The sequence below is a fragment of the Oncorhynchus kisutch genome, linkage group LG12 (genome assembly GCF_002021735.2).
Source record: "Oncorhynchus kisutch isolate 150728-3 linkage group LG12, Okis_V2, whole genome shotgun sequence".
NCBI lineage: Eukaryota > Metazoa > Chordata > Actinopteri > Salmoniformes > Salmonidae > Oncorhynchus > Oncorhynchus kisutch.
Genome location: NC_034185.2, coordinates 13,773,672 through 13,800,340, shown reverse-complemented (window position 1 = coordinate 13,800,340; position 26,669 = coordinate 13,773,672). Strand labels below are relative to the sequence as shown.

The 26,669-nt window shown below is 41.9% G+C and overlaps 2 protein-coding genes across 4 annotated transcripts in view; one reads left to right on the top strand and one right to left on the bottom strand.

Annotated features, from left to right (window-relative positions):
• LOC109900539 (reticulon-4-interacting protein 1 homolog, mitochondrial) overlaps positions 1–1,679 on the top strand; it is a 16,427-nt gene extending 14,748 nt beyond the window's left edge. The window contains exon 9 of the mRNA XM_020496197.2: positions 665–1,679. Within this exon, the coding sequence (XP_020351786.1) occupies positions 665–871 (207 nt within the window). The 3' untranslated portion in view covers positions 872–1,679. The remainder of the gene's footprint in view (positions 1–664) is intronic.
• The window catches only part of LOC109901328 (beta/gamma crystallin domain-containing protein 1), a 48,387-nt gene continuing 23,013 nt past the window's right edge, over positions 1,296–26,669 (bottom strand). For 2 of the 3 annotated variants that reach the window (XM_031836920.1, XM_031836918.1), the window contains exons 8-22: positions 26,509–26,648; positions 23,483–23,609; positions 21,539–21,574; positions 21,003–21,154; positions 20,341–20,467; positions 19,402–19,547; positions 16,602–16,728; positions 16,210–16,239; positions 15,979–16,091; positions 15,619–15,751; positions 11,132–11,271; positions 4,920–5,043; positions 4,287–4,445; positions 2,504–2,663; positions 1,296–1,824 (exon numbers count right to left, since the gene is read on the bottom strand). In XM_031836920.1, coding sequence (XP_031692780.1) covers positions 1,736–1,824; positions 2,504–2,663; positions 4,287–4,445; positions 4,920–5,043; positions 11,132–11,271; positions 15,619–15,751; positions 15,979–16,091; positions 16,210–16,239; positions 16,602–16,728; positions 19,402–19,547; positions 20,341–20,467; positions 21,003–21,154; positions 21,539–21,574; positions 23,483–23,609; positions 26,509–26,648 — 1,803 coding nt within the window. In that variant the 3' untranslated portion in view covers positions 1,296–1,735. The remainder of the gene's footprint in view (positions 1,825–2,503; positions 2,664–4,286; positions 4,446–4,919; positions 5,044–11,131; positions 11,272–15,618; positions 15,752–15,978; positions 16,092–16,209; positions 16,240–16,601; positions 16,729–19,401; positions 19,548–20,340; positions 20,468–21,002; positions 21,155–21,538; positions 21,575–23,482; positions 23,610–26,508; positions 26,649–26,669) is intronic. The other variant, XM_031836919.1, reaches the window with a different exon arrangement.

Genomic DNA, 26,669 nt, shown 5'->3' with positions numbered 1-26,669 from the left:
ATGATACAAAAGCAAATGAGTCATCATCAACAAAAATAAATAACAAATAAATGCAAGACAGGTTTTTTCTGGTTAAAACAGAACATTTTACAAACGTATTTCTTTCTTTGCAAACAAAAGTGGTCAAATATGCTTTTGTGAATGTGACATTTGACAACATTTGTTACTCCACAGATTGCATTTATGACCTTCATTTGACATATTTGTGACTCACTACTTAGTTTTCTAATAAAACGTAAAAAATATATATCTCCAGTCTCTCACTGTGACTCCAGTAGCCGGTCGATTCATTGTTAATGACGAGACGCAGACGAGAATAACATGTTGGGTGGTGGGAGGGGGGGGCACAGGATTGTCATTTCCTCATCACATTTTTAACACTAGTTTTTTTGTTTTTTTGTTGACGCTTGTGCATTCATTTGGAGACGATTTGCGCGGTTGAATGTATTCATAGATTACTCATGTGTTTAGGGGTCCTCCTGCCATATGTATTAGTTTGGTTGGTTGAGGTCCATACACACAGCTCACTGCAAAAACAAGCAAGTAATTTCATTGGTTCTAGTTACACATAGTCCTAGGGCATTTCCTTGAGGTGGTTGTTCATTGGTGGATTGTGTTTTTACTGTTCATGTGTGTACAGACACTCAGTGTTGTCATTCCTTAGATCCTTCCAGTGGTGGAGGACACGTTCCTGTTCTCCCAGGTGCCCCTGGCCTTCCAGAAAGTAGAGCGGGGTCACGCCAGGGGGAAGACTGTGGTCACCGTGGCCCAAGAGGAGGAGGGGACTGGAGTGACTGAAGAGGAGGGGGAGACTAGTGACACCCCAGAGCAAGTCAGGGAGGAAGTCAGGCAAGCAGCGCCAAAGAGCTAAACCACTGTGATGTCAACACTAAGCATTGGGGCATTAAGGCACGCAACCGTTTTTTTTTTTTAAACGCTTCGCAACGGACAACTTAAATCATTTGAGTTTTTTGGTCCCACCCTGTTTGTCAGTTTTCTTACATTTGCCTAATATGTACAAACCTGGATATGGTTTGTCCATGTCCATCCTGTAGAACGCTGAACTCTTGAGCTCTACTGCAAAACACTGGTTGGTATGCATTGTTTGTGCTTTTGCAGATAAACTGCTTGTTTGAGAAAGGCAAAATGTATTAATCTTATGGTTTGTCTTGTGTGTTGAGAATTCTTTACGGAAAAGTCAAATATATACATTTTGGCCTGCGCAATTGATTCATACTTTTATGACATGTTTTGTTAGGCAATTTGTTTTTCCAAATATTCTAGATAACAAAAGATAATCACATCGCATATTTATTTACATAAGGACATTAATGGCAGAAGGGAATAAAATGTCAAAAAAATACATATTCATCCAAAAATATTATTCAGCAAACTCGTATATTATCAGATATTAAAGGGTAGGTAAAGTATTTCAAGTTTAGTCTGAGTCCATTTTCCCATAATGTAGTAATGAATACTATTGTTTTGTTCGTGAAGAAGTAATGCGATATTATAGATTATCCAGGAAATTTGATATATTTTTCATCTTGACCTCAGAGGAAAGATTATACTGTATATAAGCTTCTCTTCCAGCAGCAAATGTTCTGTTCCTGAGGCATCTTGTCCTTGAGACTTGTGTGGGGCCCACGCTGCAGCTGCGCCACAGAGCACTGAGGCCCCTCACCATACTGCACCTCAAAGACTACACCTAGTTCTTCCCTCTCAAAACAAGACCTCAGAGAATCTCCACTGTCCATCTTTGGTTGGGTTTGTTTGGATCAAACGCGTTGAGAATCACCTGGTTTCTGTCATAGTGTTGACCACCTGCAAGGACAGACAAAATTATTTGAGTTGTGCCTTGTTTAAATACAATGTGTCCCTTCCTTGGGCCAATCACTGATCTACCAAGGTTGGATCAGTGAAAGCACAATGGAAACGTTGCCTTAACTTATCCAGACAACATTGCCTTATCTAATAACTTACTGATTAGTGAATACCTCAAAGGAGGGGAAAATTTGAGGGGGGCTTTCATAGCCTATCGGTGAATCCCAAAACACCCTCTGGTCCCTACCAACTCGCTTGGAAGGCCCTTCCTTGGGACTTGTGCATATGGTGGAGGTGCGCGCAAATGGAGGAACGAGGAGAAGGGAGTGATTTGAGATTCAGCCTGTCTGTCTGAACTTGTCACAAGCCTACTTGTTACTGAATCCAACTGCAGCCCATTGTCATGTCTCTGTCCATCCACAAGGTGTCGCTAATTCACAATTATTCTAGTCAAGTTACCTAATCTCCTAAATAAAACCCCAGAACTGAATGAAGTGAAACCAGTGAACAATACAATACACAGACTAGTTCCTGTAGCTCTGAGAGGTAGAAGCATTATTGCAATAGGTTTCTCTTTCCTTCTGATTGGCTGGGTGGCAATGTCGTCATATTGCTCCTACCTATCAAATCCTCTCAGATCTACAGGAGTGGCATCCCATATTTGTTGTTTTTGCCTCACCTTTGACCTCCAGGAGCAAGTCAGGGCTGACGGTGTAGCGGATGAGGCCATCAGGCGTGATGCTCCAGCAGGAGGGTTGTTTGCCAGGCTCAGGTGAAAGGCCCATACGACTGCCTGGCATGGCCACGCTGCACGGAGCCACACAGCAATCCTCCTGCACCTGGCCAGACAGAGTAGAAAACTTTATTATCCTCTAAAGAGGAAATCATTTGTACCGACATTCAATCACAAACTTTAAATAAAGAATGGGCCTGCATCAAGCATAAAAACTAGTTGAGTGTTGTAATAAACCATATAAGTGCAACATAGAGCATGATGCTGTGAGACGTGGCAGGGATTCCAGAGCTGCAGTACAAAGGCTGTCATAAACTCACTAATTGAAGTCATGGGTCGTAAATTTAAAGTTCATGAAATAATAATCAATATGCTTACTCAAAAGTTCTACTCCCAAAAATAGTTGGGTGCAGGATCCTCGTCGATAGTCCATGAACAATGAAATGGATGGCATTCAATTTATGTGAAGTTACAAGGTCATGTTCAGAGTGCTTCTCTGGAAGCATAAACTATAAGAACTGTTCAGTAGGTGTAGCCCACGACCTAGACAGACTACTGTATAGATAGAATACTTAGAATAGAATACAAATCCCCAAGAATTTGATTACCCAAGAACCAGCAGTACTCCAGAATCTGATTTAAATACCCTGACTCTAGTGCTTGTTAAGTCACAGTTTTACTGGTCTGTCCACCTTCTCTAAACTGGAGCTCTGCTTCCCGACCCGAGCCCGACGGGCCCCGACATTATACATCGGGTTAGAGCCTGGTAAGGCCTGTTTTCTCATCAATTACATAAGGGCTCGGGTATCACTACATTGATCACTAACATATTGAAGTTGAGCATTTGCTTGTGCTGTGCTGCACACTAGTCATATCTGACTAAGATCATAACATGGTGTCAGAAGTGCTTCAACCTCATCAAATATAAAACAAAGATTATTTAAAGTAACGTATAATGTTCCTTGAGTTAGCTAACAGCTAATTGCTCTCTCATGTCTCTTCGTTTGCTGAGCAGAGCCAGAGATACTTTTAAGGAGATGGAAAACTCCCTTGGAATCCTATTAACGGCCATTGTGTACATTACCCATGCTACATCAATGGGACACATGGTCCATTCTGGGTGATTCTGGGACAAGGAGAGCTTTCTCTCAAGGCGTGAATGGGAATCAATTGGGTGCTAGCTCAAAAACCCAACATTAGCATGAATTTTGTCAACAAGAAGTACAATATTACAAATCTTCGGAGATGTGAGATAATTAACTTGCTATCTGTATAGCTTTGGAATTGTGACATTATGTACTTATTGAGGAAAATAGGCACATTTCTCGACTCGCACCCTGATTTTGAGAAGGGATTGTGTGACGATTAGTTTAGCAACCATGTGACGCAGCATGAGAACGTGAACGCGATTGGTTGACAGTCTGCTGGGTGGGGCGTTATACGTTCCTCCATTCATTGCCCATTGCTATGGATACACAGACTCAAGAGTCGCCATGAGCAGAGTGCATGTAGAGTGAGCTGGCTGCACGCAGGGAGCGATAAGAGTGACAGGAGCGGCTAATGGATTTCCTAATGGAGGAAGTTACTTCTGATTTCGGGCAGGGCCTTACATTTGTCAGAAGCAATCGGGCCTGGGTAGGGCCTGAACGTCACGGGCATGGGCAAGGCTTAAAAATTCATGCCCCTGCAGGGCTTTACTCTAAACACCCTGTTGCCATGACGATGCTACCTTGCAGTGGAGATGTCCGTCCCGATAGAACCAGATCTGTTCGACTCCGCCCATCTCCTCCGTTGCCTGGATACGCATCAGCTTGATGTCATCCATTTCCCCAGTTACAGACATTAGAAGGCCCTCCTGGCTCCTCAACCGGAAGTGCACCTGTCGCTGCTCAGGTAACAAACACACACACACACACACACACACACACACACACACACACACACACACACACACACACACACACACACACACACACACACACACACACACACACACACACACACACACACAGGATTATGGTTCACTATGAACCATAAGTAGTTCTCAGTTCAACATACTGTCAATGTATTCCTGTGTGCCATGCAGCCCCTGTGCTCACACAGAATATTATGCAAAGCTCCATTGATGGGGACGTTACAGAGTAGTGCACTATAGAAGCCAACAGCACACCTTTAAAAGGTATTTTCCCTGACTTTGGCAGAGATCCATTAATGGTAAACGCTGCCGATGTTGGCTCAAGTGTAAATTACCTTTAAAAATCTGTTATAATGCGTAGCTCTATAACGAAACTAGGATTGAATCCTGGCCTTAATCTCCGTGTGCCCATATAATCATGTTATCACATTTGAGATGGCTTCTTACCTGGATCAGTGGGCGCAGGGATCCGATTCGCTGCCAGCTACTGAATGTTCGCCAATCGAGCACCTCGCCGGGCTTCAGCAGAATCTGAGCTCCGCGGTAGTTGATCCCCTCATACAGCACCCACCTGTCAATCAGAAGTAACCAAGTGTCAATCAAAAAGTATCAATACACACTAGCAAAGCTTAGTGTCTCACATATCAGACAAATTATTCCTTGAACTTTTCACTCGGTGTCAATCAAAGACGAGGTCAAAACACAGTTACCAAACTAAGCGTCTCACATATCAATTAGTGAGGAATGATTGCTTTGCCTTTTCACCCACTCAACCCCCATAGAAACTGGAACACATCAACACAGGAACATCCTGTCTGTGCTGATGTCATCGCTTTATCTGGATCAAAAGCTCCATTCATTTGGCCTCATCGCATTTCTCTCCCTGCAAGAAAGTCCCACTCATGAGTTATAGGTCTGACCCTGCCGTGTCTCCTTGTGTTTCTGTGTGTTGCAGAGGTGAGTCCACATCTCCAGTCTGAATGTCACACACCATTGGGAACTTTCCACTGGTCTGGACCAAGCCTCACTACCTCATAATATCCCACGATTCCAAGACCCTTCCCTTCCAAACCAACCTTTATTTATACAGCACATTTCAGACATGGAATGCAATGCAAATTGCTTAAAAAAAACTTTAATATTTACTACACAACAAACATAAGAGGATAAAAAACAAAAGAATAACAATTAAAACTGAAAAGCACCCTTAAGAAAAACAAAGCTAAAAAGGTGTGTTTTAAGATCTCTTTCAAATATGTCCACAGTTTCAGCCCCCCTCAGGTTCTCTGGCAGGCTGTTCCAGAGGCTGGGGGCATAGTAACTAAAGGCTGCCTCTCCATGCTTCTTGGTTCTAGGCTTTGGGATAGTTAAAAGGCCATTGTCAGAGGACCTGAGGGACTTACTGGGTACAACTTAAAAGCATGTCTGACATGTATTGGGGTGCACAGTCGTGGACTGATTTAAAAACCAATCGAATAATCTTCAGATAAATTCTGAAAGTCACAGGCAGCCAATGCAGAGACCTTAAACCCAGTGTAATGTGTACTGTTTGTCTGGTCTTGGTCAGTATCCGTGCTGCAGCATTCTGTATGTTTTGCAGTTGACCAATGGCTTTTTTGGGTAGACCAGACAGGAGAGCATTACAGTAGTACAGCCTGCTTGTAATAAAAGCATGAGTGAGTATTTTTGTATCTGCCTGAGAGCGAAACAGCCACACCTTGGCAATGTTCCTCAGGTGGTAAAACACTATTTTGGTCACATTTCTAATGTGTGATTCGAAATGGAGTTCAGAATCTAATATAACACCTAGGTTTTTTAGTTAGTTTTTGATCTTTTATTGCCTGTGAATTAACATTTGTGGCCAGATTCTCTCTCTGTGCTTTGGCTCCAACAATAATTACCTCAGTCTTGATTTAGCTATAGGAAGTTGCCAGCCATCCAAGTATTTAAATCCCTAATAATTTATCCATGGAGCTAAAAATCCTCTGGTGACACAAATGTAAAGTTGTGTATAGTCTGCGTACGTGGGAAAATCAGTGCTGTGCTTTCTGATAACGCTATCCATTTGTTGTTTGTATGCTGTTCTTTGTATGACATTTTAATATTTGATTATTAACCAATGATATTAGGCCACTCTTGGCCATGATTACAGACACCTGTGTCTTTTGACACTACATAAACGAGTCATCCCACAGTGTTTGTGATTATACCCTGATGAAGACAGCTTGGCTGTTGAAACGTTGGTAATTACATTTTTGCATCTGAGCTCCTAGAGTGTGCGGCTCTCTTTTATTTTCAATCAATTGAATTTACTACAGGTGGACTCCAACCAAGTTGTAGATACATCTCAAGGATGATCAATGGAAACAGGATGCACCTGAGCTCAATTTCGGGTCTCATAGCAAAGGGTCTGAATACTTACAGTTGAAGTCTACATACACCTTAGCCAAATACATTTAAACTCAGTTTTTCACAATTCCTGACATTTAAACCTAGTAAAAATTCCCTGTCTAAGGTCAGTTAGATCACCACTTTATTTTAAGAATGTGAAATGTCAGAATAATAGTAGAGTGATTTATTTCAGCTTTTATTTGATTTTTTATCACATTCCCAGAGGGTCACAAGTTTACATACACTCAATTAGTACTTGGTAGCATTGCCTTTAAATTGTTTAACTTGGGTCAAATGTTTTGGTCAGCCTTCCACAAGCTTCCCACAATAAGGTCAATGAATTTTGGCCCATTCCTCCTGACAGAGCTGGTGTAACTGAGTCAGGTTTGTAGGCCTCCTTGCTCACACACACTTTTTCAGTTCTGCCCACACATTTTCTATGGGATTGAGGTCAGGGCTTTGTGATGGCCACTCCAATACCTTGACTTTGTTGTCCTCAAGCCATTTTGCCACAACTTTAGAAGTATGCGTAGGGTCATTGTCCATTTGGAAGACCCATTTTCAACCAAGCTTTAACTTCCTGACTGATGTCTTGAGATGTTGCTTCAATATATCAAATATTTTCCAGCCTCATGATGCCATCTATTTTGTGAAGTGTACCAGTCCCTCCTGAAGCAAAGCACCTCAAAATGATGCTGCCACCCACGTGCTTCACGGTTGGGATGTTGTACTTCAGCTTGCAAGCCTCCCTCTTTTTCCTCCAAACATAACAATGGTCATTATGGCCAAACAGTTATTTTTGTTTCATCAGACCAGAGGACATTGCTCCAAAAAGTACGATCTTTGTCCCCATGTGCAGTTGCAAACCTTTTTTATGGCTGTTTTGGAGCAGTGGCTGTGCTGCCTTTCATGTTATGTCGATATAGGACTTGTTTTACTGTGGATATAGATACTTTTGTACCTGTTTCCTCCAGCATCTTCACAAGGTCATTTGCTGTTGTTCTGGGATTGATTTGCACTTTTCGCATCAAAGTACGTTCATCTCTAGAAGACAGAACGTGTCTCCTTCCTGAGCTGCGTGGTCACATGATGTTTATACTTACATACTATTGTTTGTACAGATGAACGTGGTACCTTCAGGCATTTGGAAAATGCTCCCAAGGATGAACCAGACTGGTGGAGGTCTACAATTTTTTTTTGAGGTCTTGGTTGATTTCTTTTGATTTTCCCATGATGTCAAGCAAAGAGGCATTGAGTTTGAAGGTAGGCCTCGAAATTCACCCACAGGTACACCTCCAATTGACTCAAATGATGTCAATCAGAAGCTTCTAAAGCCATGAAATCATGTTCTGGAATTTTCCAAGCTGTTTAAAGGCACAGTTAACTTAGTGGATGTAAACTTCTGACCCACTGGAATTGTGATATAGTGAATTATAAGTGAAATAATCTATCTGTAACAATTGTTGGAAAAATTACGTGTCATGCACAAAGTAGTTTGTTAACAAGAAATTTGTGGAGTGGTTGAAAAACAAGTTTTAATGACTCCAACCTAAGTGTATGTAGACTTCTGACTTCAACTGTATGTAAATAAGGTATTTCGTTTTTTATAAATTAGCAAACATGTCTAAAAACCTGTTTTTGCTTTGTCATTATGGGGTATTGTTTGTAGATTGAGGATTTTTAAGATTGATTTTAGAATAAGGCTGTGAAGTATCAAAGTGGAAAAAGGGAAGGGGTCTGAATACTTTCCGAATGCACTATATATGCCAAGTTGCTCTCTCAGAATATCATAATGGACCTGCAACTTTGACTTTCTCCACTTCCGCTCTGCCTTTCTGCAACTTCTCTTTAATTGATTAGTTTCCTCACGCATCCAAGAGCCTCTCCGTTTGGCTGTGGCCCTTTTCATCTTTACTGGAGCTATGGCATCAACAGTTGCCTTTAAATTGCAATAGAAACTATCAACTAAATCACAAGAGGAAGGCAGAATAGGTGGTGGAGTATTGGTCAGACACTCAATAAAATCTGTAGAAACTTCAGAGGTAAGATAGCGTTTCTTAATAATGTGTTCAGTACTACCCTGTGCTATGGGCAACAGGGAAGTAAAAAATACACAGTCCCCCGTTGCCTGGATGAGACTCCAACTTCCTGCTGACCGTGTGTTCTACACTAGACTAAACTCCTACTTCCTGCTGACCGTGTGTTCTACACTAGACTAAACTCCTACTTCCTGCTGACCGTGTGTTCTACACTAGACTAAACTCCTACTTCCTGCTGACCGTGTGTTCTACACTAGACTAAACTCCTACTTCCTGCTGACCGTGTGTTCTACACTAGAATAAACTCCTACTTCCTGCTGACCGTGTGTTCTACACTAGACTGAACTCCTACTTCCTGCTGACTGTGTGTTCTACACTAAACTAAACTCCTACTTCCTGCTGACGTGCGTTCTAGACTAGACTCCTACTTCCTGCTAACCATGCATTCTACACTAGACTACACTAGACTCCTACTTCCTGCTGACTGTGTGTTCTACACTAGACTACACTAAACTCCTACTTCTTGCTGACTATGCGTTCTACACTAGACTACACTAAACTCCTGCTGACCGTGCGTTCGACACTAGACAAAACTCCTACTTCCTTCTGACCGTATGTTCTACACTAGACTAAACTTCTACTTCCTGCTGACCGAGCGTTCTACACTACACTAAACTTGATGCAACATTTCCAAAACTGTGAACCGTGCAATAGTAGCTCCAACTATAGTCACCTGATGTTGTAACTTTAATGTGTTACAGAGTTAATGTTTAAGTTTATTCTTTGAGCTGTATCTAAAGATATTTCTTTAGATTTATTTGCATATGTAATTGTATTGGGTTGTGTTGAATTACGCTTTTTGACTGCAAGTCCCAGAATGCTTTGCGAGAGGAATGAGAGCGATAACTCGCCAATTATGTGCAGGTGCTAGTGATTGTGGCTGACTTTCCGATAGCATCTTACCTGCATTGCTCTCTGTACCAAAACAAAGTTGTTAAATGTAACGTGAACAAGTATTTTTACTAAAAGAAGCTTTCGTATCAAAACCGACGTCCCGAGTCATTACTAAGAAGTTAGTTAATCTAAAACCTGATCTAGTCTGTTCTACACTAGACTAAACTCCTTCTTCCTGCTGACAGTAGGTTCTACAATAGACTCAACTCCTCCTTCCTGCTGACTGTGCATTCTACACTAGACTAAACTCAATGCAACATTTCCACAACTGTGAACTGTGCAACAATAGCTCCAACTATAGTCACCTGATCTACTACCCACGCAGGTGACTTGTGTGAAGTGTACTTCACTCTGTGTTTACAAAAGGTTGATTAACTGGTCTGGGGGTGTGAAGTAGTGTTATGACTCATGAGAAACCTTTTGGCATTTTTAAATACTGTGATTAATTGGCATAGTGTGTGAACTGCTTGTATTAAGCGTTGAAAGAAAGACTACAAATGGCTTTGTCAGTTGGATTAAGGACTACACATGGGTTGTGTCAGTGGATAAAGGACTACACATGGGTTGTGTCAGTGGATAAAGGACTACAAATGGCTGTGTCAGTGGATAAGGGACTACAAATGGCTGTGTCAGTGGATAAAGGACTACAAATGGCTGTGCCAGTGGATGAAGGACTACAAATGGCTGTGTCAGTGGATAAAGGACTACACATGGCTGTGTCAGTGGATAAAGGACTACAAATGGCTGTGTCAGTGGATAAAGGACTACAAATTGCTGTGTCAGTGGATGAAGGACTACAAATGGCTGTGTCAGTGGATAAAGGGCTACAAATGGCTGTGTCAGTGGATAAAGGATCTGCTTTTGTGTCACACGACGGTGACGTTTCTAACAGCTCCATAGAAAAATGATCTTTCCATTTTGGTGTTCCTTTATATAGTATGCACTGTAAGGATAGAAACATAACAGATAGCTTCCTGGAGAACCGTCAGTAGGATTCTCTTAGACTCACTCACTCACTCACTCACTCACTCACTCACTCACTCACTACCCAGCGACACACCCACCCAAAGAACATAGAGCTCTGTCTGTGGATAGGAAGGGCCCCAAAACCTTGTCCACAGGCTATTGTGCACAATCTGGGGAGGACTATCTGGTGCGTGAGACTAGGAGGCCCATGCATACAAATATATGACCTTCGACAGAGAGACAAGCAGGCAGGCAGGCAGACAACAGACAGAGACATGAGGACAGACAGGCTGTGCTGTATGTACTCACATGCCTCCCTCCACCAGGACAGACTGGACCAGGCTGCAGCCTCCGGCAAGCTGCAGGTTAACCGAGCTTTCGGTCAGAACCACCCTCTTCCCCCGCAGACTTGACCTCTCAAACAGGGTGACAGAGGGCAGCGAGAACTCCTATGGGGAGAGAGTGAATAGGAGAGGGAGGGGATATATAGAGAGAGGAAGAGTGAATAGGAGAGGGAGGGGATATATAGAGAGAGGAAGAGTGAATAGGAGAGGGAGGGGATATATAGAGAGAGGAAGAGAGAATAGGAGAGGGAGGGGATATATAGAGAGAGGAAGAGTGAATAGGAGAGGGAGGGGATATATAGAGAGAGGAAGAGTGAATAGGAGAGGGAGGGGATATATAGAGAGAGGAAGAGAGAATAGGAGAGGGAGGGGATATATAGAGAGAGGAAGAGAGAATAGGAGAGGGAGGGGATATATAGAGAGAGGAAGAGTGAATAGGAGAGGGAGGGGATATATAGAGAGAGCAAGAGAGAATAGGAGAGGGAGGGGATATATAGAGAGGAAGAGACAATAGGAGAGGGAGGGAATATATAGAGAGAGGAAGAGTGAATAGGAGAGGGAGGGGATATATAGAGAGGAAGAGACAATAGGAGAGGGAGGGAATATATAGAGAGGAAGAGTGAATAGGAGAGGGAGGGGATATATAGAGAGAGGAAGAGAGAATAGGAGAGGGAGGGGATATATAGAGAGGAAGAGACAATAGGAGAGGGAGGGAATATATAGAGAGAGGAAGAGTGAATAGGAGAGGGAGGGGATATATAGAGAGAGGACGAGAGAATAGGAGAGGGAGGGGATATATAGAGAGAGGAAGAGAGAATAGGAGAGGGAGGGGATATATAGAGAGAGGAAGAGAGAATAGGAGAGGGAGGGGGATGAAGAGAGGAAGAACGAGAGGGAGGGGGATGGAGAGGAAGAGAAGGATGGAGAGAGAGGGAGGGGGAGAGAGGAAGACAAGGATGGAGAGAGGGAGGGAGAGAGAGGAAGACAGGGATGGAGACAGGAGAGTAGGAATAGGAGAGGGAGGGGGATAAAGAGAGAGGGGGAGAGAAAGAGAAGGATGAAGAGAGGGATGGGGAGAGACAGAGTTTGGAAAGAGAGAGAGAGGTTATTTATACACCTGACAATGGTATGAGAACACCAACTCTTACCATTACTGGTGACTGTTTTAATGTTTGAATGACTAAACATGTTCATACATTTAAATAGTGACCTTCATTGTTTGATACCGACCGTCAAGCTACTTAAACGTCTCCTGAGCCCACATATACAGTCGTGGCCAAAAGTTTTGAGAATGCCACAAATATTAATTTCCACAAAGTTTGCTGCTTCAGTGTCTTTAGATATTTTTGTCAGATGTTACTATGGAATACTGAAGTACAATTACAAGCATTTCATAAGTGTCAAAGGCTTTTATTGACAATTACATGAAGTTGATGCAAAGAGTCAATATTTGCAGTGTTGACCCTTCTTTTTCAAGACCTCTGCAATCTGCCCTGGCATGCTGTCAATTAACTTCTGGGCCACATCCTGACTGATGGCAGCCCATTCTTGCATAATCAATGTTTGGAGTTTGTCAGAATTTGTATGTTTTTGTTTGTCCACCCACCTCTTGAGGATTGACCACAAGTTCTCAATGGGATTAAGGTCGGGGGAGTTTCCTGGCCATGGACTCAAAATATCAATGTTTTGTTCCCCGAGACACTAGTTATCACTTTTGTCTTATGGCAAGGTGCTCCATCATGCTGGAAAAGGCATTGTTCATCACCAAACTGTTCCTGGATGGTTGGGAGAAGTTGCTCTCGGAGGCTGTGTTGGTACCATTCTTTATTCATGGCTGTGTTCTTAGGCAAAATTGTGAGTGAACCCACAGAAGCAACCCCACACATGAATGGTCTCAGGATGCTTTACTGTTGGCATGACATAGGACTGATGGTAGCGCTCACCTTGTCTTCTCCGGACAAGCTTTTTTCCGGATGCCCCAAACAATCGGAAAGGGGATTCATCAGAGAAAATGACTTTACCCCAGTCCTCAGCAGTCCAATCCCTGTACCTTTTGCAGAATATCAGTCTGTCCCTGATGTTTTTCCTGGAGCGAAGTGGCTTCTTTGCTGCCCTTCTTGACACCAGGCCATCCTCAAAAAGTATTCGCCTCACTGTGCGTGCAGATGCACTCACACCTGCCTGCTGCCATTCCTGAGCAAGCTCTGTACTGGTGGTGCACCGATCCCGCAGCTGAATAAACGTTAGGAGATGGTCCTGGTGCTTGCTGGACTTTCTTGGGCGCCCTGAAGCCTTCATCACAACATTGAACCGCTCTCCTTGAAGCTCTTGATGATCCGATAAATGGTTGATTTAGGTGCAATCTTACTGGCAGCAATATCCTTGCCTGTGAAACCATTTTTATGCAAAGCAATGATGACGGCACGTGTTTCCTTGCAGGTAACTATGGTTGACAGAGGGAGAACAATGATGCCAAGCACCAACCTCCTTTTGAAGCTTTCAGTCTGTTATTCAAGCTCAATCAGCATGACATAGTGATCTCCAGCCTTGTCCTCGTCAACACTCACACCTGTGTTAACGAGAGAATCACTGACATGTCAGCTGATCCTTTTGTGGCAGGGCTGAAATGCAGTGGAAATGTTTTTTGGGGGATTCAGTTAATTTGTATGGCAAAGAGGGACTTTGCAATGAATTGCAATTCATCTGATCACTCTTCATAACATTCTGGAGTATATACAAATTGCCATCATACAAACTGAGGCAGCAGACTTTGTGAAAATTAATATTTGTGTCATTCTCAAAACTTTTGGCCACGACTGTACTGTATATAGATTGCCACTATTCCTATTGTAACCCTTTATACCAAACAATTGTCCAAAAACAATGATTTAATTGGAAGAAGTCACGTGATTATGTGGATCCAATGTATTGGATGAAATAGGTTTTTATTTGTGCCATAGAAGGTTGACATAGACCAGGGATGGGCAACTTTGATGTGTTGTGAGCAAAACATCTTAGTGGCTCACCTCTTGTCAACAGAAAGAAGTTGTTTATGTTTTAGAGTTCATTTTTTGCAATTCTACACATTTTGCCATGCGGGAGGAGAGAAATGTTTGCAGTTTTTAATATGATATCTAAGTGACACTGACAACAAAAAAATCAATGGGGGACCCCCGGCAGGTAATTTGACCAAGATAACAAGTTTAGATACATTTGATTTGAAATAAATTTGATTTGATTTGATTTAGATAGCTGGCCACTAAACAAATTTAGCATTCTGAAAAATGTTAGCAGGCATGGGCTAATTGACTAACTATCAATGACTGACATAACCAGAGTAAATCTGCTGATGCACAACCACATTTCAAAATTGCACTTTGGGTAGTCTACTATTCGGAAAACGTCATCTTCCAATGCATTAACCTCCAGCAGAGAGATGTGAGTTGCAGGAACAGTGTGGGAATGTTTGGGATGTTTATGCCCATCCCTGACATAGACATGTTTATGCCCATCCCTGACATAGACATGTTTATGCCCATCCCTGTCATAGACATGTTTATGCCCATCCCTGTCATAGACATGTTTATGCCCATCCCTGTCATAGACATGTTTATGCCCATCCCTGACATAGACATGTTTATGCCCATCCCTGTCATAGACATGTTTATGCCCATCCCTGTCATAGACATGTTTATGCCCATCCCTGACATAGACATGTTTATGCCCATCCCTGACATAGACATGTTTATGCCCATCCCTGACATAGACATGTTTATGCCCATCCCTGTCATAGACATGTTTATGCCCATCCCTGACATAGACATGTTTATGCCCATCCCTGACATAGACATGTTTATGCCCATCCCTGTCATAGACATGTTTATGCCCATCCCTGACATAGACATGTTTATGCCCATCCCTGACATAGACATGTTTATGCCCATCCCTGACATAGACATGTTTATGCCCATCCCTGACATAGACATGTTTATGCCCATCCCTGACATAGACATGTTTATGCCCATCCCTGACATAGACATGTTTATGCCCATCCCTGACATAGACATGTTTATGCCCATCCCTGACATAGACATGTTTATGCCCATCCCTGTCATAGACATGTTTATGCCCATCCCTGTCATAGACATGTTTATGCCCATCCCTGACATAGACATGTTTATGCCCATCCCTGTCATAGACATGTTTATGCCCATCCCTGTCATAGACATGTTTATGCCCATCCCTGACATAGACATGTTTATGCCCATCCCTGACATAGACATGTCTATGCCCATCCCTGACATAGACATCCCTGTGCATCTCAAATGGCATCCTATTACCTATATAGTGCACTACTATATATCCTATGGACCTGGTCAAAAGTAGTGCACTATGTAGGGAATAGGGTGCCATTTACAACACAGAAAGAGAGCTAATAGACAGAGTACTCACAAAGCCAGTAGTCTGCAGGGACAGGACAGAGGAGTTGGGCTCCACGCACCCCATGGCCCTCAGATCAGGGTAATCCCCCTCCTCTAACACATACATCCTCTCAGTGAAGCCCTGGCCCTCAAACGCCAGCCAGCTGGAACACATAGACATGCACAGACATGGCGATTATCATTATTTTTCTTCACCATTTTAACAGCGAAATGTATAAAAGTATAGGCATCATTATAAAACTGTAGGTATAAATGACTGTTGCCAACAGTAACTTTGTCTTGCAAATGATGTAGCTAATGGTACGGGAAAGATACTGTACGTGTTACAATCTGCAGATTACGTTGGATGAATAACAAGTACGACACTCACCTGCCAGCCAGCACCTTGCAGGAGCCCAGGGAAAAGCCGTGTGGCAGGGCAGAAACACTGTCCTCCACAACGTGGACAGAACCCTGGAACCCTGGCTCCGAGAACAACTGCATCTGAGACACATAACGGATACACTGTCAGATTCTGTCAAATATGGGGCTGTCATGGAGTGGTTTACAAAATATATGACAAAGAAATGTAGGTTGGTCCTGTTGCATTTGGTTGACATACCTTAAACTTGGAGGAATTTCCCAGATTATCCTAGAAGAGACCACAAATGAGGGCATTATTGAGAGAACTGAGGAAATAATTCAACAATTCTTGGATCAGTGTATTGGTCATTGATGACTTTGTTATCATCATTGGGATGCATCCCAAATTGGCACCCTCTTCCCTATATAGTGCACTATCAAGTCTCTTTAGATCATCATTATCCCATACTGTATGGCTCATGTCATTCCCCCGACCTTGCCCCCTTTCCAAACGGATGTAACTGATTACAGAATATTTCAATTATTGAATATTTTATCATGTTAATCATTTATTGTTGCAACATTAATACTATATTATATGATTAGTTTATCATTATAATAATTTGTCATTTAATATTGTGTTGATCTTACCAGAATGACGGGCATGACGGATGCGATCTTGGAGCTGAGGGCCCCCCAGTCTTCTGGGCTTCCGTAGAGGCCTTTCTCCAACACATACGCCTTTCCAGAGAACCCTGCCTCCTCAAATGCCACCCATCTAGGAGGGACACATGAGGACCGTATTCAGTACTGTTTCTTATTGCTCAAGTTCAGGTAGTGCCTTGATGTTTCAGTCCGAGGGCCAACATTTTGCGTGAACAGTTGGCAGTTTGCAAAATAACAATAACATTTCAAACAGAAGTGTCAAAGACTGCAACTCGTAGTTGCGTCCACACTTGACTAAACTCAGGTTAAGGTTGAAAAAATTTGAGTAACTTTCCAGAATTCCCAGGTTTTCCAGAAATCCCGGTTGGAGATTTCCCGGAATCAGGGTTGAGTAAGCAGGAAATCCTCTGTGGGAATTTAGGGAAAGATACTGTAATTTGGCAACCCTAAACGCACATCATTAGAGTAAGGGAAATTAAACTGCGCTGCACATTATAATGAGTTTTACGGTATTTTTTGTGCTCCTATGATGGATGACGCCAAAGACAAAATCTATAACAACGAATAGATAGACGGAATCAAAGTCATTAAAACCAAGGTTAGTATTAAACATTGACATTTCAAATCAAACATGTAGATAAGATACAGATAGTGGTTAATTAGCTCTTACGCTCCTACTCAATATTGTCTTTGATTAGTGTGTATCTGATGTGTGTGTGTGTGTGTGTGTGTGTGTGTGTGTGTGTGTGTGTGTGTGTGTGTGTGTGTGTGTGTGTGTGTATCACACAGCATAGAAAAGACCACAGCAGAAGCTGACGAGAAAAGAGAAAGATAGGGGAGAGAATGATATGAGAGATGGGGAGAGAGATAGGAGGAGAGAGAAAGGGAAAGAGGGAGAGAGAGATAAGGGAGAGAGGGTCTGCTGGGTTGAGTCAACAGGTTGAGTAACAGAGTTTAGTCAGCAGGACAAGGGAGAAGGACGATGGGGGAGAGGGACGACGGGGCGAGGCTATGTAGTACACTATAATAAGGGTTCACAACACTGTAACAGAACCAGAGACGTTCCTCCAAAAGCAAGTGGAAGTGCTCTGCTGCACATAGTGTACTCCACCCTGTTCCCAACTGACAGAGAGACCCAGGAAATGAGGCGTGGACTGAACTGATCGTCTCGGAGGAATTTTGGTCCCGTCTGAACGTGCCAGCCGGGGAGAGGCAGCCAGCCAACAGTCAGCCCTACAACTGTTCACTAGGTTCCAAAAACGAAGCGAAACGTGTATGAACAACCTGATCTTGAAATGCTTGTTTTTTGTATTCCGTTTTTAAATGTTTTGGTACGGTGTGCCCTAATGAACAAGACCCTTATCCGGAGAGAAGGAACTTAAGATAACATACTGTACATGAATGAACATGCGTTAGACCTAGCTCTGCAGGCAATACAGGAAGATATTTCAGCCAAAGTGAGAAACAATTAGCTAGCACAGACACATTAGTAACAACGATTAGAGGGCTGCACATGCTGTAGGATAGTATGTGTCAAGGTTCACTTATAAGTTAAACATCTGAGACTCTGAGATATGATGTTGCCACTAGCAGCACACCAGATGTTGCAGATGAGTGTGATGCCAGAAGATGCACTCACAGAGTAGCGCAGGGTATCTGTGCATGTTTCAATAGCTCCAACATGCGGGACTAAAACAGCAGAGAAGTTTAAACAGGGGCTTCAACGCTCTTAGTTGTAGCGGAAATCGGCCCAATATTGCTGTTTACTTGGTGCTTCGCTGAAACTCTCAAGGTAGACTCAGCGAGGGGAGGTTGAATGCACATAGTCTACACATAGTGGGTTCATTTCTGCAACAACTTCTCCACTGTTTTGGCCCCGTAGCTAACACGATGCAGCAGCGTGAAGCACACACATGCACATGTTTAGATCTGGTGATCTGGAGGCTGGTGGGAGGAGCTATAAGAAGACTCATTGTAATTTACTGGAATTAAATTAATGGAATGGAGTCCAACATGTGGTTTCCATATGTTTAATGTGTTTGATACCGTTCCATGTATTCCATTCCAGCCATTACAAAGAGCCCATCCTCCTATAGCTCCTCCCACCAGCCTCCACTGGTGTAGATCCTCTGTGTGACTGTGTGAGAGCCACGTCTTGCATCACGGTCATCTCACTATCTGCGGTGCTGCTCGTTGCAACGTCATCTCGCTGAGTCTACCTTTAACTATACAGCATCAAATATGCTTTTAGAAGTTGCATTGTAACTTTGCCTCTGTTTATTAGAACTCTACATTTCCAGCTTTGTAGTGTTCATTTTGAACTATGTAGTCCGCCAGGCCACAGGACACAGTGATAATAATGAAACTTACAAGACACCTGACCTGAGCTACTAAAGATCACTGGAGTATTTAAATCAGGACAGTAAATGAGTGGTTAACAGTATGTAGACGTCTCATTACAATCACACTGAATAGCAGAATAGCAGAGCACAGCCCGGAATTTCTGTAATCGACTAACTGGTCATTTTCATATAAAACACACAAGACTGGGCAAGGTAGATTTAAAGCCACAATCTGTAGCATTTCCTGTGGTTCAATGGTCATTTCAATTAATTATCCATGGTTCCATAGGTCTGTATGAATTTGAAAGTGGTTACATTTCCCCAGTCCCATCCCCAAGCTTACCACACAAAGTGACAGGGTCAGGCTGTTGAAATGGCAGATTGTAACTTTAACTGTGCACATCAGAGGTAGAAACAGAGAAAGAAAGAGATCTTAGACTTACACTCCGCCCATAACGTCAACCGACTGCGTTTTCAGCCCATAACCGGTGTCCTCTATATTGATGATAGGCTCTAAGATGTCGATGTTGGCACCCAGCTCGCCAAAGTCTCTCTCACTGAACATCTTGAGGTGTGGTGACATGAAATCCTGTCATGGGGAAATGAAACAAAGAACATCCTTGGTCCTGCCTATAGAAGTAGAACTACTAGAATGTACAAAACCCTCAGTTCACAGCAATTTGCCTGGTACACTCATAGGTACACCCAATATGACCGCTGGTCCATCAATCACAGAACATTGACCTGAATGGGGAAAGTCTGTTTTAGTACTACATAACTAATTGTATGGTCATGGCATACCATAACAAACAATATCCTATCATGACTTCCCTTTACATCATTGGCATGGCATACCAAACAACATCAAACATCAGAGGTGCCCAACCCTCCTCATTGACGAGAGCTCCCCTGCATGCTTTTGTTCCAACTCTAATATAGCATACCTGACTCTATTGATTAGCTGAATCAGGTGTGTTTGTGTAGGGCTACAATACACTCTTAGAAGAAAAGGTGCCCGGCTGTCCCCATATGAGAATCCTTTGAAGAACCCTTTTTGGTTCCAGGTAGAACCATTTTGGTTCCTGGTAGAACCCCTTTGGGTTCCATGAATAACCCTTTCCACAGAGGGTTCTACATGGAACCCAAAAGGGTTCTACCTGAAACCAAAAAGTGTTCTACCTAGAACTAAAATGGGTTCTCCTACGGGGACAGCCGAAGAACCCCTTTGGAAAGACTGTAGAGCACAAAATAAGAGTGTAGAGCAAAACCTCTCCAAGAGGAGGGTTGATGCTCATTTATAGCAGGGGTTCATCCATACTGTAATTCATAATTTCATACCAAATCGTACAACATTCAGTTCTTGGTCATAGCATGATACCTACAGCCAGTACAGGTCGTATAGATAGCAGCTGATCAGTCATTCCTCCCCAGTCCCTCCAGTCCAGGTACTCGCCTTCCTCCAGGACATGTTGGTGACCCTCAAACCCTAGTTGGTCATACCCCACCCAGCTGGGACAGTGAATAAAAGGGAATTAGACAATAGCTACATTGTAAGCACTGTATAGTGTATTACTTCATATGTACAGTGGGGCAAAAAAGTATTTAGTCAGCCACCAATTGTGCAAGTTCTCCCACTTAAAAAGATGAGAGGCCTGTAATTTATTATTGGTACACTTCAACTATGACAGACAAAATGAGAGAAAAAAAATCCAGAAAATCACATTGTAGGATTTTTAATGAATTTATTTGCAAATTATGGTGGAAAATAAATATTTTGTCACCTACAAACAAGCAAGATTTCTGGCTCTCACAGACCTGTAACTTCTTCTTTAAGAGGCTCCTCTATGTGGGAGAACTTGCACAATTGGTGGCTGACTAAATACTTTTTTGCCCCACTGTATGTTGCATCACTGACAGTACCATTTTGTAACACTCTCTATCACAACACGACACCTTGATTGTGTATTGTGTTTCTTAATAACCAGTAATAAAGTATTCTCCCACATAAATACATATGAATGTTTTGAGAGCTATATGAACTTACAGTCCTCTGAGGATCTTCACAGAGCCCACTGACTTCAGTCTGTTTGACTCCAGGTTTGATGCCTCTTCATCTCCTTCATCTCCAAAACAGAACACTTCCCCATCGATCTCCAGACAGGATCCCTCAAAGCCAGGCCGCTCATACACCACAGCCTGAGGAGACAAAGGTCAAATGTAGGAGGGAGCGGTTCAAAGGGTGTTTGACCCCTGATTGACCCCAAGACCTGATCGTAATGATTTGTGATTGGTTGTTTTTCAATGTGTTTCCATAGTCAGACCAACAATAGGTTAGTTGACAACATGCTAAAATAGTATGTGAAATTATAAAAAAGGTTTTAAATGATTTAAACATTTGATTGAGCCTGTCTGGGGTGCCTGATGGGTTTGTCCTTTTGGGACTATTGTATTGGCTCAATTGTTCCAGGAAATATCAATTAAACGAAGCTAAAGTATTTGAATGAACACAAATACTATTTGAACCCGGGACAACTTGAGGACGAACGTGAAACAGAATGTAATGGTAAAGTAATGGCGTACCTTGACTTCATTAGGATTCTCCACCTTGAAGGCACCCTGTAACAAACAGAGATAATCAATCACAACAGCACTATAGTCCACTAATTAAAAAAGCACACACCATCGAGGTGGGAGTCAGCAGTATGCAAATTCTGCCATTTACGCACATAGCATTACGAACTGCGACGCTGATGGAGACAGATTGCACCGCCCAGAGCCTGGACAAGCCTCATTCAGATTGAATGAGTGCATTCTGTCTCTGCGTCTGAGTCATTTCAGTCATGACTCAGTGAACTTAATAACCTTCATGTAGAGTGGTATAGGACATAGAAAGACGAGGCAAAATGTCATTAGAACACTTGACAATTGCTCACTAGTCACTATCCAATTTTGAATGCGTGTTGGCCAACAGCTCACTCACTAGTCAGTCATGACTATTTGCACATTAATCTTATCTTATGTCCATAAAATACATGGGTTAAACAACATGAAGATACATGTTCATAAAGATACATGTTCATAAAGATACATGTTCATAAAGATACATGTTCATAAAGATACATGTTCATGAAGATACATGTTCATAAAGATACATGTTCATAAAGATACATGTCCATGAAGATACATGTTCATAAAGATACATGTTCATAAAGATACATGTTCATAAAGATACATGTTCATAAAGATACATGTCCATGAAGATACATGTTCATAAAGATACATGTCCATGAAGATACATGTTCATAAAGATACATGTCCATAAAGATACATGTTCATAAAGATACATGTTCATAAAGATACATGTTCATAAAGATACATGTCCATGAAGATACATGTTCATAAAGATACATGTCCATGAAGATACATGTTCATAAAGATACATGTCCATGAAGATACATGTTCATAAAGATACATGTTCATAAAGATACATGTTCATAAAGATACATGTCCATGAAGATACATGTCCATGAAGATACATGTTCATAAAGATACATGTTCATAAAGATACATGTTCATAAAGATACATGTCCATGAAGATACATGTTCATAAAGATACATGTTCATAAAGATACATGTCCATGAAGATACATGTCCATGAAGATACATGTTCATAAAGATACATGTTCATAAAGATACATGTTCATAAAGATACATGTTCATAAAGATACATGTTCATAAAGATACATGTTCATAAAGATACATGTTCATAAAGATACATGTCCATAAAGATACATGTCCATAAAGATACATGTTCATAAAGATACATGTCCATAAAGATACATGTCCATGAAGATACATGTTCATAAAGATACATGTTCATAAAGATACATGTTCATAAAGATACATGTTCATAAAGATATATACTGTAGCTTTAGACACATTTCCACAATTCAATAAAAGCTCAAATGTGGCTAAACGAGAAGATTATTCCAAAAATAAAGATATACTTTTATAGATTAGTTCATCCTTTGCATGTACTGTTCTTCTGCCTTGGAAATGATTTGCTAGTCATTAGCACCTGTTTTTTTTTCAAAAGGTAATTAAACATTGAAAACAGAAAAAAAGGTAGAACAAAGGTTAGGAGAAAGAATAAAACAAAAAGATAAATTGTAAATGAACACAAGCCTTGTTTGTTTTTCATCGTCCTTCTTGCTTCCATTGTATTTTATGGACATGTAGTTTAATCCATGTATTTAATGTGCAGTACATATGTAGGATATTAATTTGAGCCAGTTTGTTACAGCAGGAAATGAATCCTGCAGTAAAAGGATACAGAATGTGGATTATAATTCATGGCCATTTGTTGTAGGGGTTGATACCTTTTTCGTTAAAGAAAATCAAATTACAAACCTTTTGAAACCTTGAATACACTACAAGTTTGCATTTCCTACTGCATTCTCGGCAACAAAAGAGTAATCAAATTAAGATCCTACATCTGTTATTGCGAGATACTGTAGCACCCACCATTTTGAGGGGTCTGAGGGATCCGATGAAGGGTGTGTTGAACCCCCAGGCCTCGGGATAGGGGTACTCCCCTTTCTCCAACACCGCCAGGAGGCCCTGGAACCCTGGGTCACTGAACACCAACCACCTGTGTTGGGGAGGAACAGGAATCCCTAAACATTATGTACACACCAATGGATCTGTTCTTCCAAGCAGGGTACCTCCCATTCCAATTCAGTCAATTCAGCAGCAGGCTAATCCAGACTTGAGATCAGTGTTTACATCAATTTATTTTACTAGGCAAGTCAGTTAAGAATAAATTCTTATTTTCAATGACAGCCTAGGAACAGTGGGTTAACTGCCTGTTCAGGGGCAGAATGACAGATTTGTACCTTGTCAGCTCGGGGGTTTGAACTTGCAACCTTCCGGTTACTAGTCCAACGCTCTAACCACTAGGCTACCCTGCCGCCCCAAATCAATAAATGATTTACATGAATGTCCAAATTGTCTTAAATTTAAATCGGTCCACAGGTGAACTGAGATTATATTCAAATAATGGGCAATTTTGAAATAATGGATTCAATTTCCATTCATCGCCTGAATTGATTAAACTGAAATGTTAAGTTATTGATGCCAATCCTGGTTCATAATATGCCTGTGTATCACACATAAAACATCAGTGATAGATTTACAGATAAACTCTATTTTCCATCCAATGCTGTGCCAGCTTCTTTTACCCCCAGTTCTGTACAATGCTAGATTACCTTGAGTGAGGCTAAGGAAAGAAAGACTGTACAGTACTCAGATATTCCGTGTGTGAGTCAAAAAAAGAACCGCAGGGAGAGTTGCTAAGGAAACACAGGCCAAAGTATTCAGGGAATAACATTGGTGTTGAGTTGATTACTAGCCTGGTTCAACTAGACTGAACGCTGTGCTCACCATTCAGTCTGGTGCCATGATGTACTGTATCATTGGTCTGAGGCTAGATGATCACTTCTTTGACAGCCACAAGTATTCACCTCTAATTTTAACTGCCTCCAGTAAGAATTTCCGGGATGGTCGGGCACAGAAAATAAAGTATTCCTGAAAGAGGACTTTTCGATCTCACGTGCCTAAGTAAACCGTCTTTAGTCGCAGTTTGGCAACGAAGAGGGAAATGGTCTATTGTCTATTGTGGTGTACTTCAGCTAGAAGCCAGGGCACACAATGTTCTGAAACGTACCTCTCACGTGGGAAAAATAACCTTTGAAATCTTTGCCAGATTCTTTCTTTCCTTTTTTCTCTCTATACCTCTCTTTCTCTCTCTGCTTTTACCAGTTTCTTCCCTCATCCCCCCTTTCTCTACCTCTATATGTCCCCCACCTTTACCAGTCTCCTACCCCACCTCTCTCTCTCTCTCTCTCTCTCTCCCTACCCACTTTTACCTTTCTCTCTATAGCATGCAGGAGCAGGTTGCATATGGGACATTTTGGGGACGGGGGGGGACGGCAGTAATCATTATCTGTCAGTGCTTTCTCGCTCTCCTCAGCCTGCAAATCAATTGCATTAAAACATTATTTATCCCTGAGGGGCAATCACTTTGAGCATGTGAATCTGCAACAACAACACCATGACAGCATACCACATGCAAGCCACATTAAAACGAACGCCTCATTCAAAAACATCAACATGCCCATCATTTAATCCAGTATTTCCCAATCCTGGACTGAAAGGGGTGTACTTTTTGGTTTTTGCCTAGGCACTAACACACATGATTCAACTAATCAACTTACGCCTTTGATTAGAATCATGTGTTAGTGCTGGGACAAAAACAAAAATGTGTACCCCCCTTGGGTTCCCAGGACCAGGTTTGGGAAACACGGATTTAATAATTTCCTGACTCTTCTTCAATCCAAATTCTTTGAAATACTTAAAAAAAAAAGAAGCTTATCTGATCTGGCACTCTGAGCAGGCTTAGTTTTAAGAGTAAACTAATTATATTTGAACTCAGGATCAGGTTCATTAGGGCACACCCCAGAAAGGAAAACAAAGATCAGCATTTCTTGTTGTCCCTCCCTGGTTCAATCAGTTTCATTCCCATTGGAACCTAATGAACATGACCCAGGTTTGGTTCAGAAGCAGCCAGAAGCGATGAAATAATTAACGTAGAGAATTAGGATTGCCTGGTCGTTCAAGGCTCCCGAAATGTCATTATCCCCAACTAAAACAGTAATTGAATTCTCTACAATAGCAAGAGTTGTATTGCACAGCAGTATGTAATGCTGATCTCCCGCTGCCTACCCAGATCTCATTAGAAGAACCATGAGGAGAATGCCTTGTTGCTGAGGAGGTTTACAACAAGAGCCAAGCAGCATACTAAACAAACTAAAGAGGTACCATAGACATCTAGAGGCACCGTTCAGGAGGACTACACACACTGACAACCCACAGTGGATCAAAAAGGTACCATAGACATTTAGGACAGGGGTGGGCTAACTTTTTGTCTTGAGAGCCACATCAGGAATTCGGAAAATCAACAGGGCCGTAGATTTATTTCTACCAATTTGTTTGTCAAAATCAATTTGGGGGCTAGGAAAAGGGTAGTTGTTTGAAAATATAAAGGTCCATTTATAATTTCTACATACTTTTTAAATCTAGTTTCAGACGTTCAAGCGTGTCCTGGATTTGTTTTCTTCTTTCAAATAATAAATAAAAATAAATAAAAGATGTATGCCGGATGTTTCAGTAACTACATATCTGCACGCAAGAGTAATAAGGCAGCATACCAAATGACACCCTATTCCCTATTTAGTGCACTGCTTTAGACCAAAAACTGTCCGTCCCTTGGGCCATAGTTTGACCACCCCTGATTTATGAGGAGCAAAGATGCACTTACACAGAGTGGACTGATCCACTGAACCACTACACCATAGACATTTATATGTAGCATTTTAGGAAGAGCATGGATGCACCTACACCCAAGAGCAGGGTTTCCAAAAGCTCGGTCCTGAGGCCCCCACATTGTGGTTTTTGCCCATGTAAATACAACAACCATTAGATACACTTACACTCCAGAGTTGACTTTGATGGAAGCTGTGTTCTGTGGGATACCGAAGGAGCTGATCTCTACTGTGTCGTCATGGTACGGTGCTAGCCTGCCGTGGCCCTCTGGCTCAGTGAACAAGTCAATATGGGGAATGCTGTAGTCCTACAGAGGGGAACACAAACC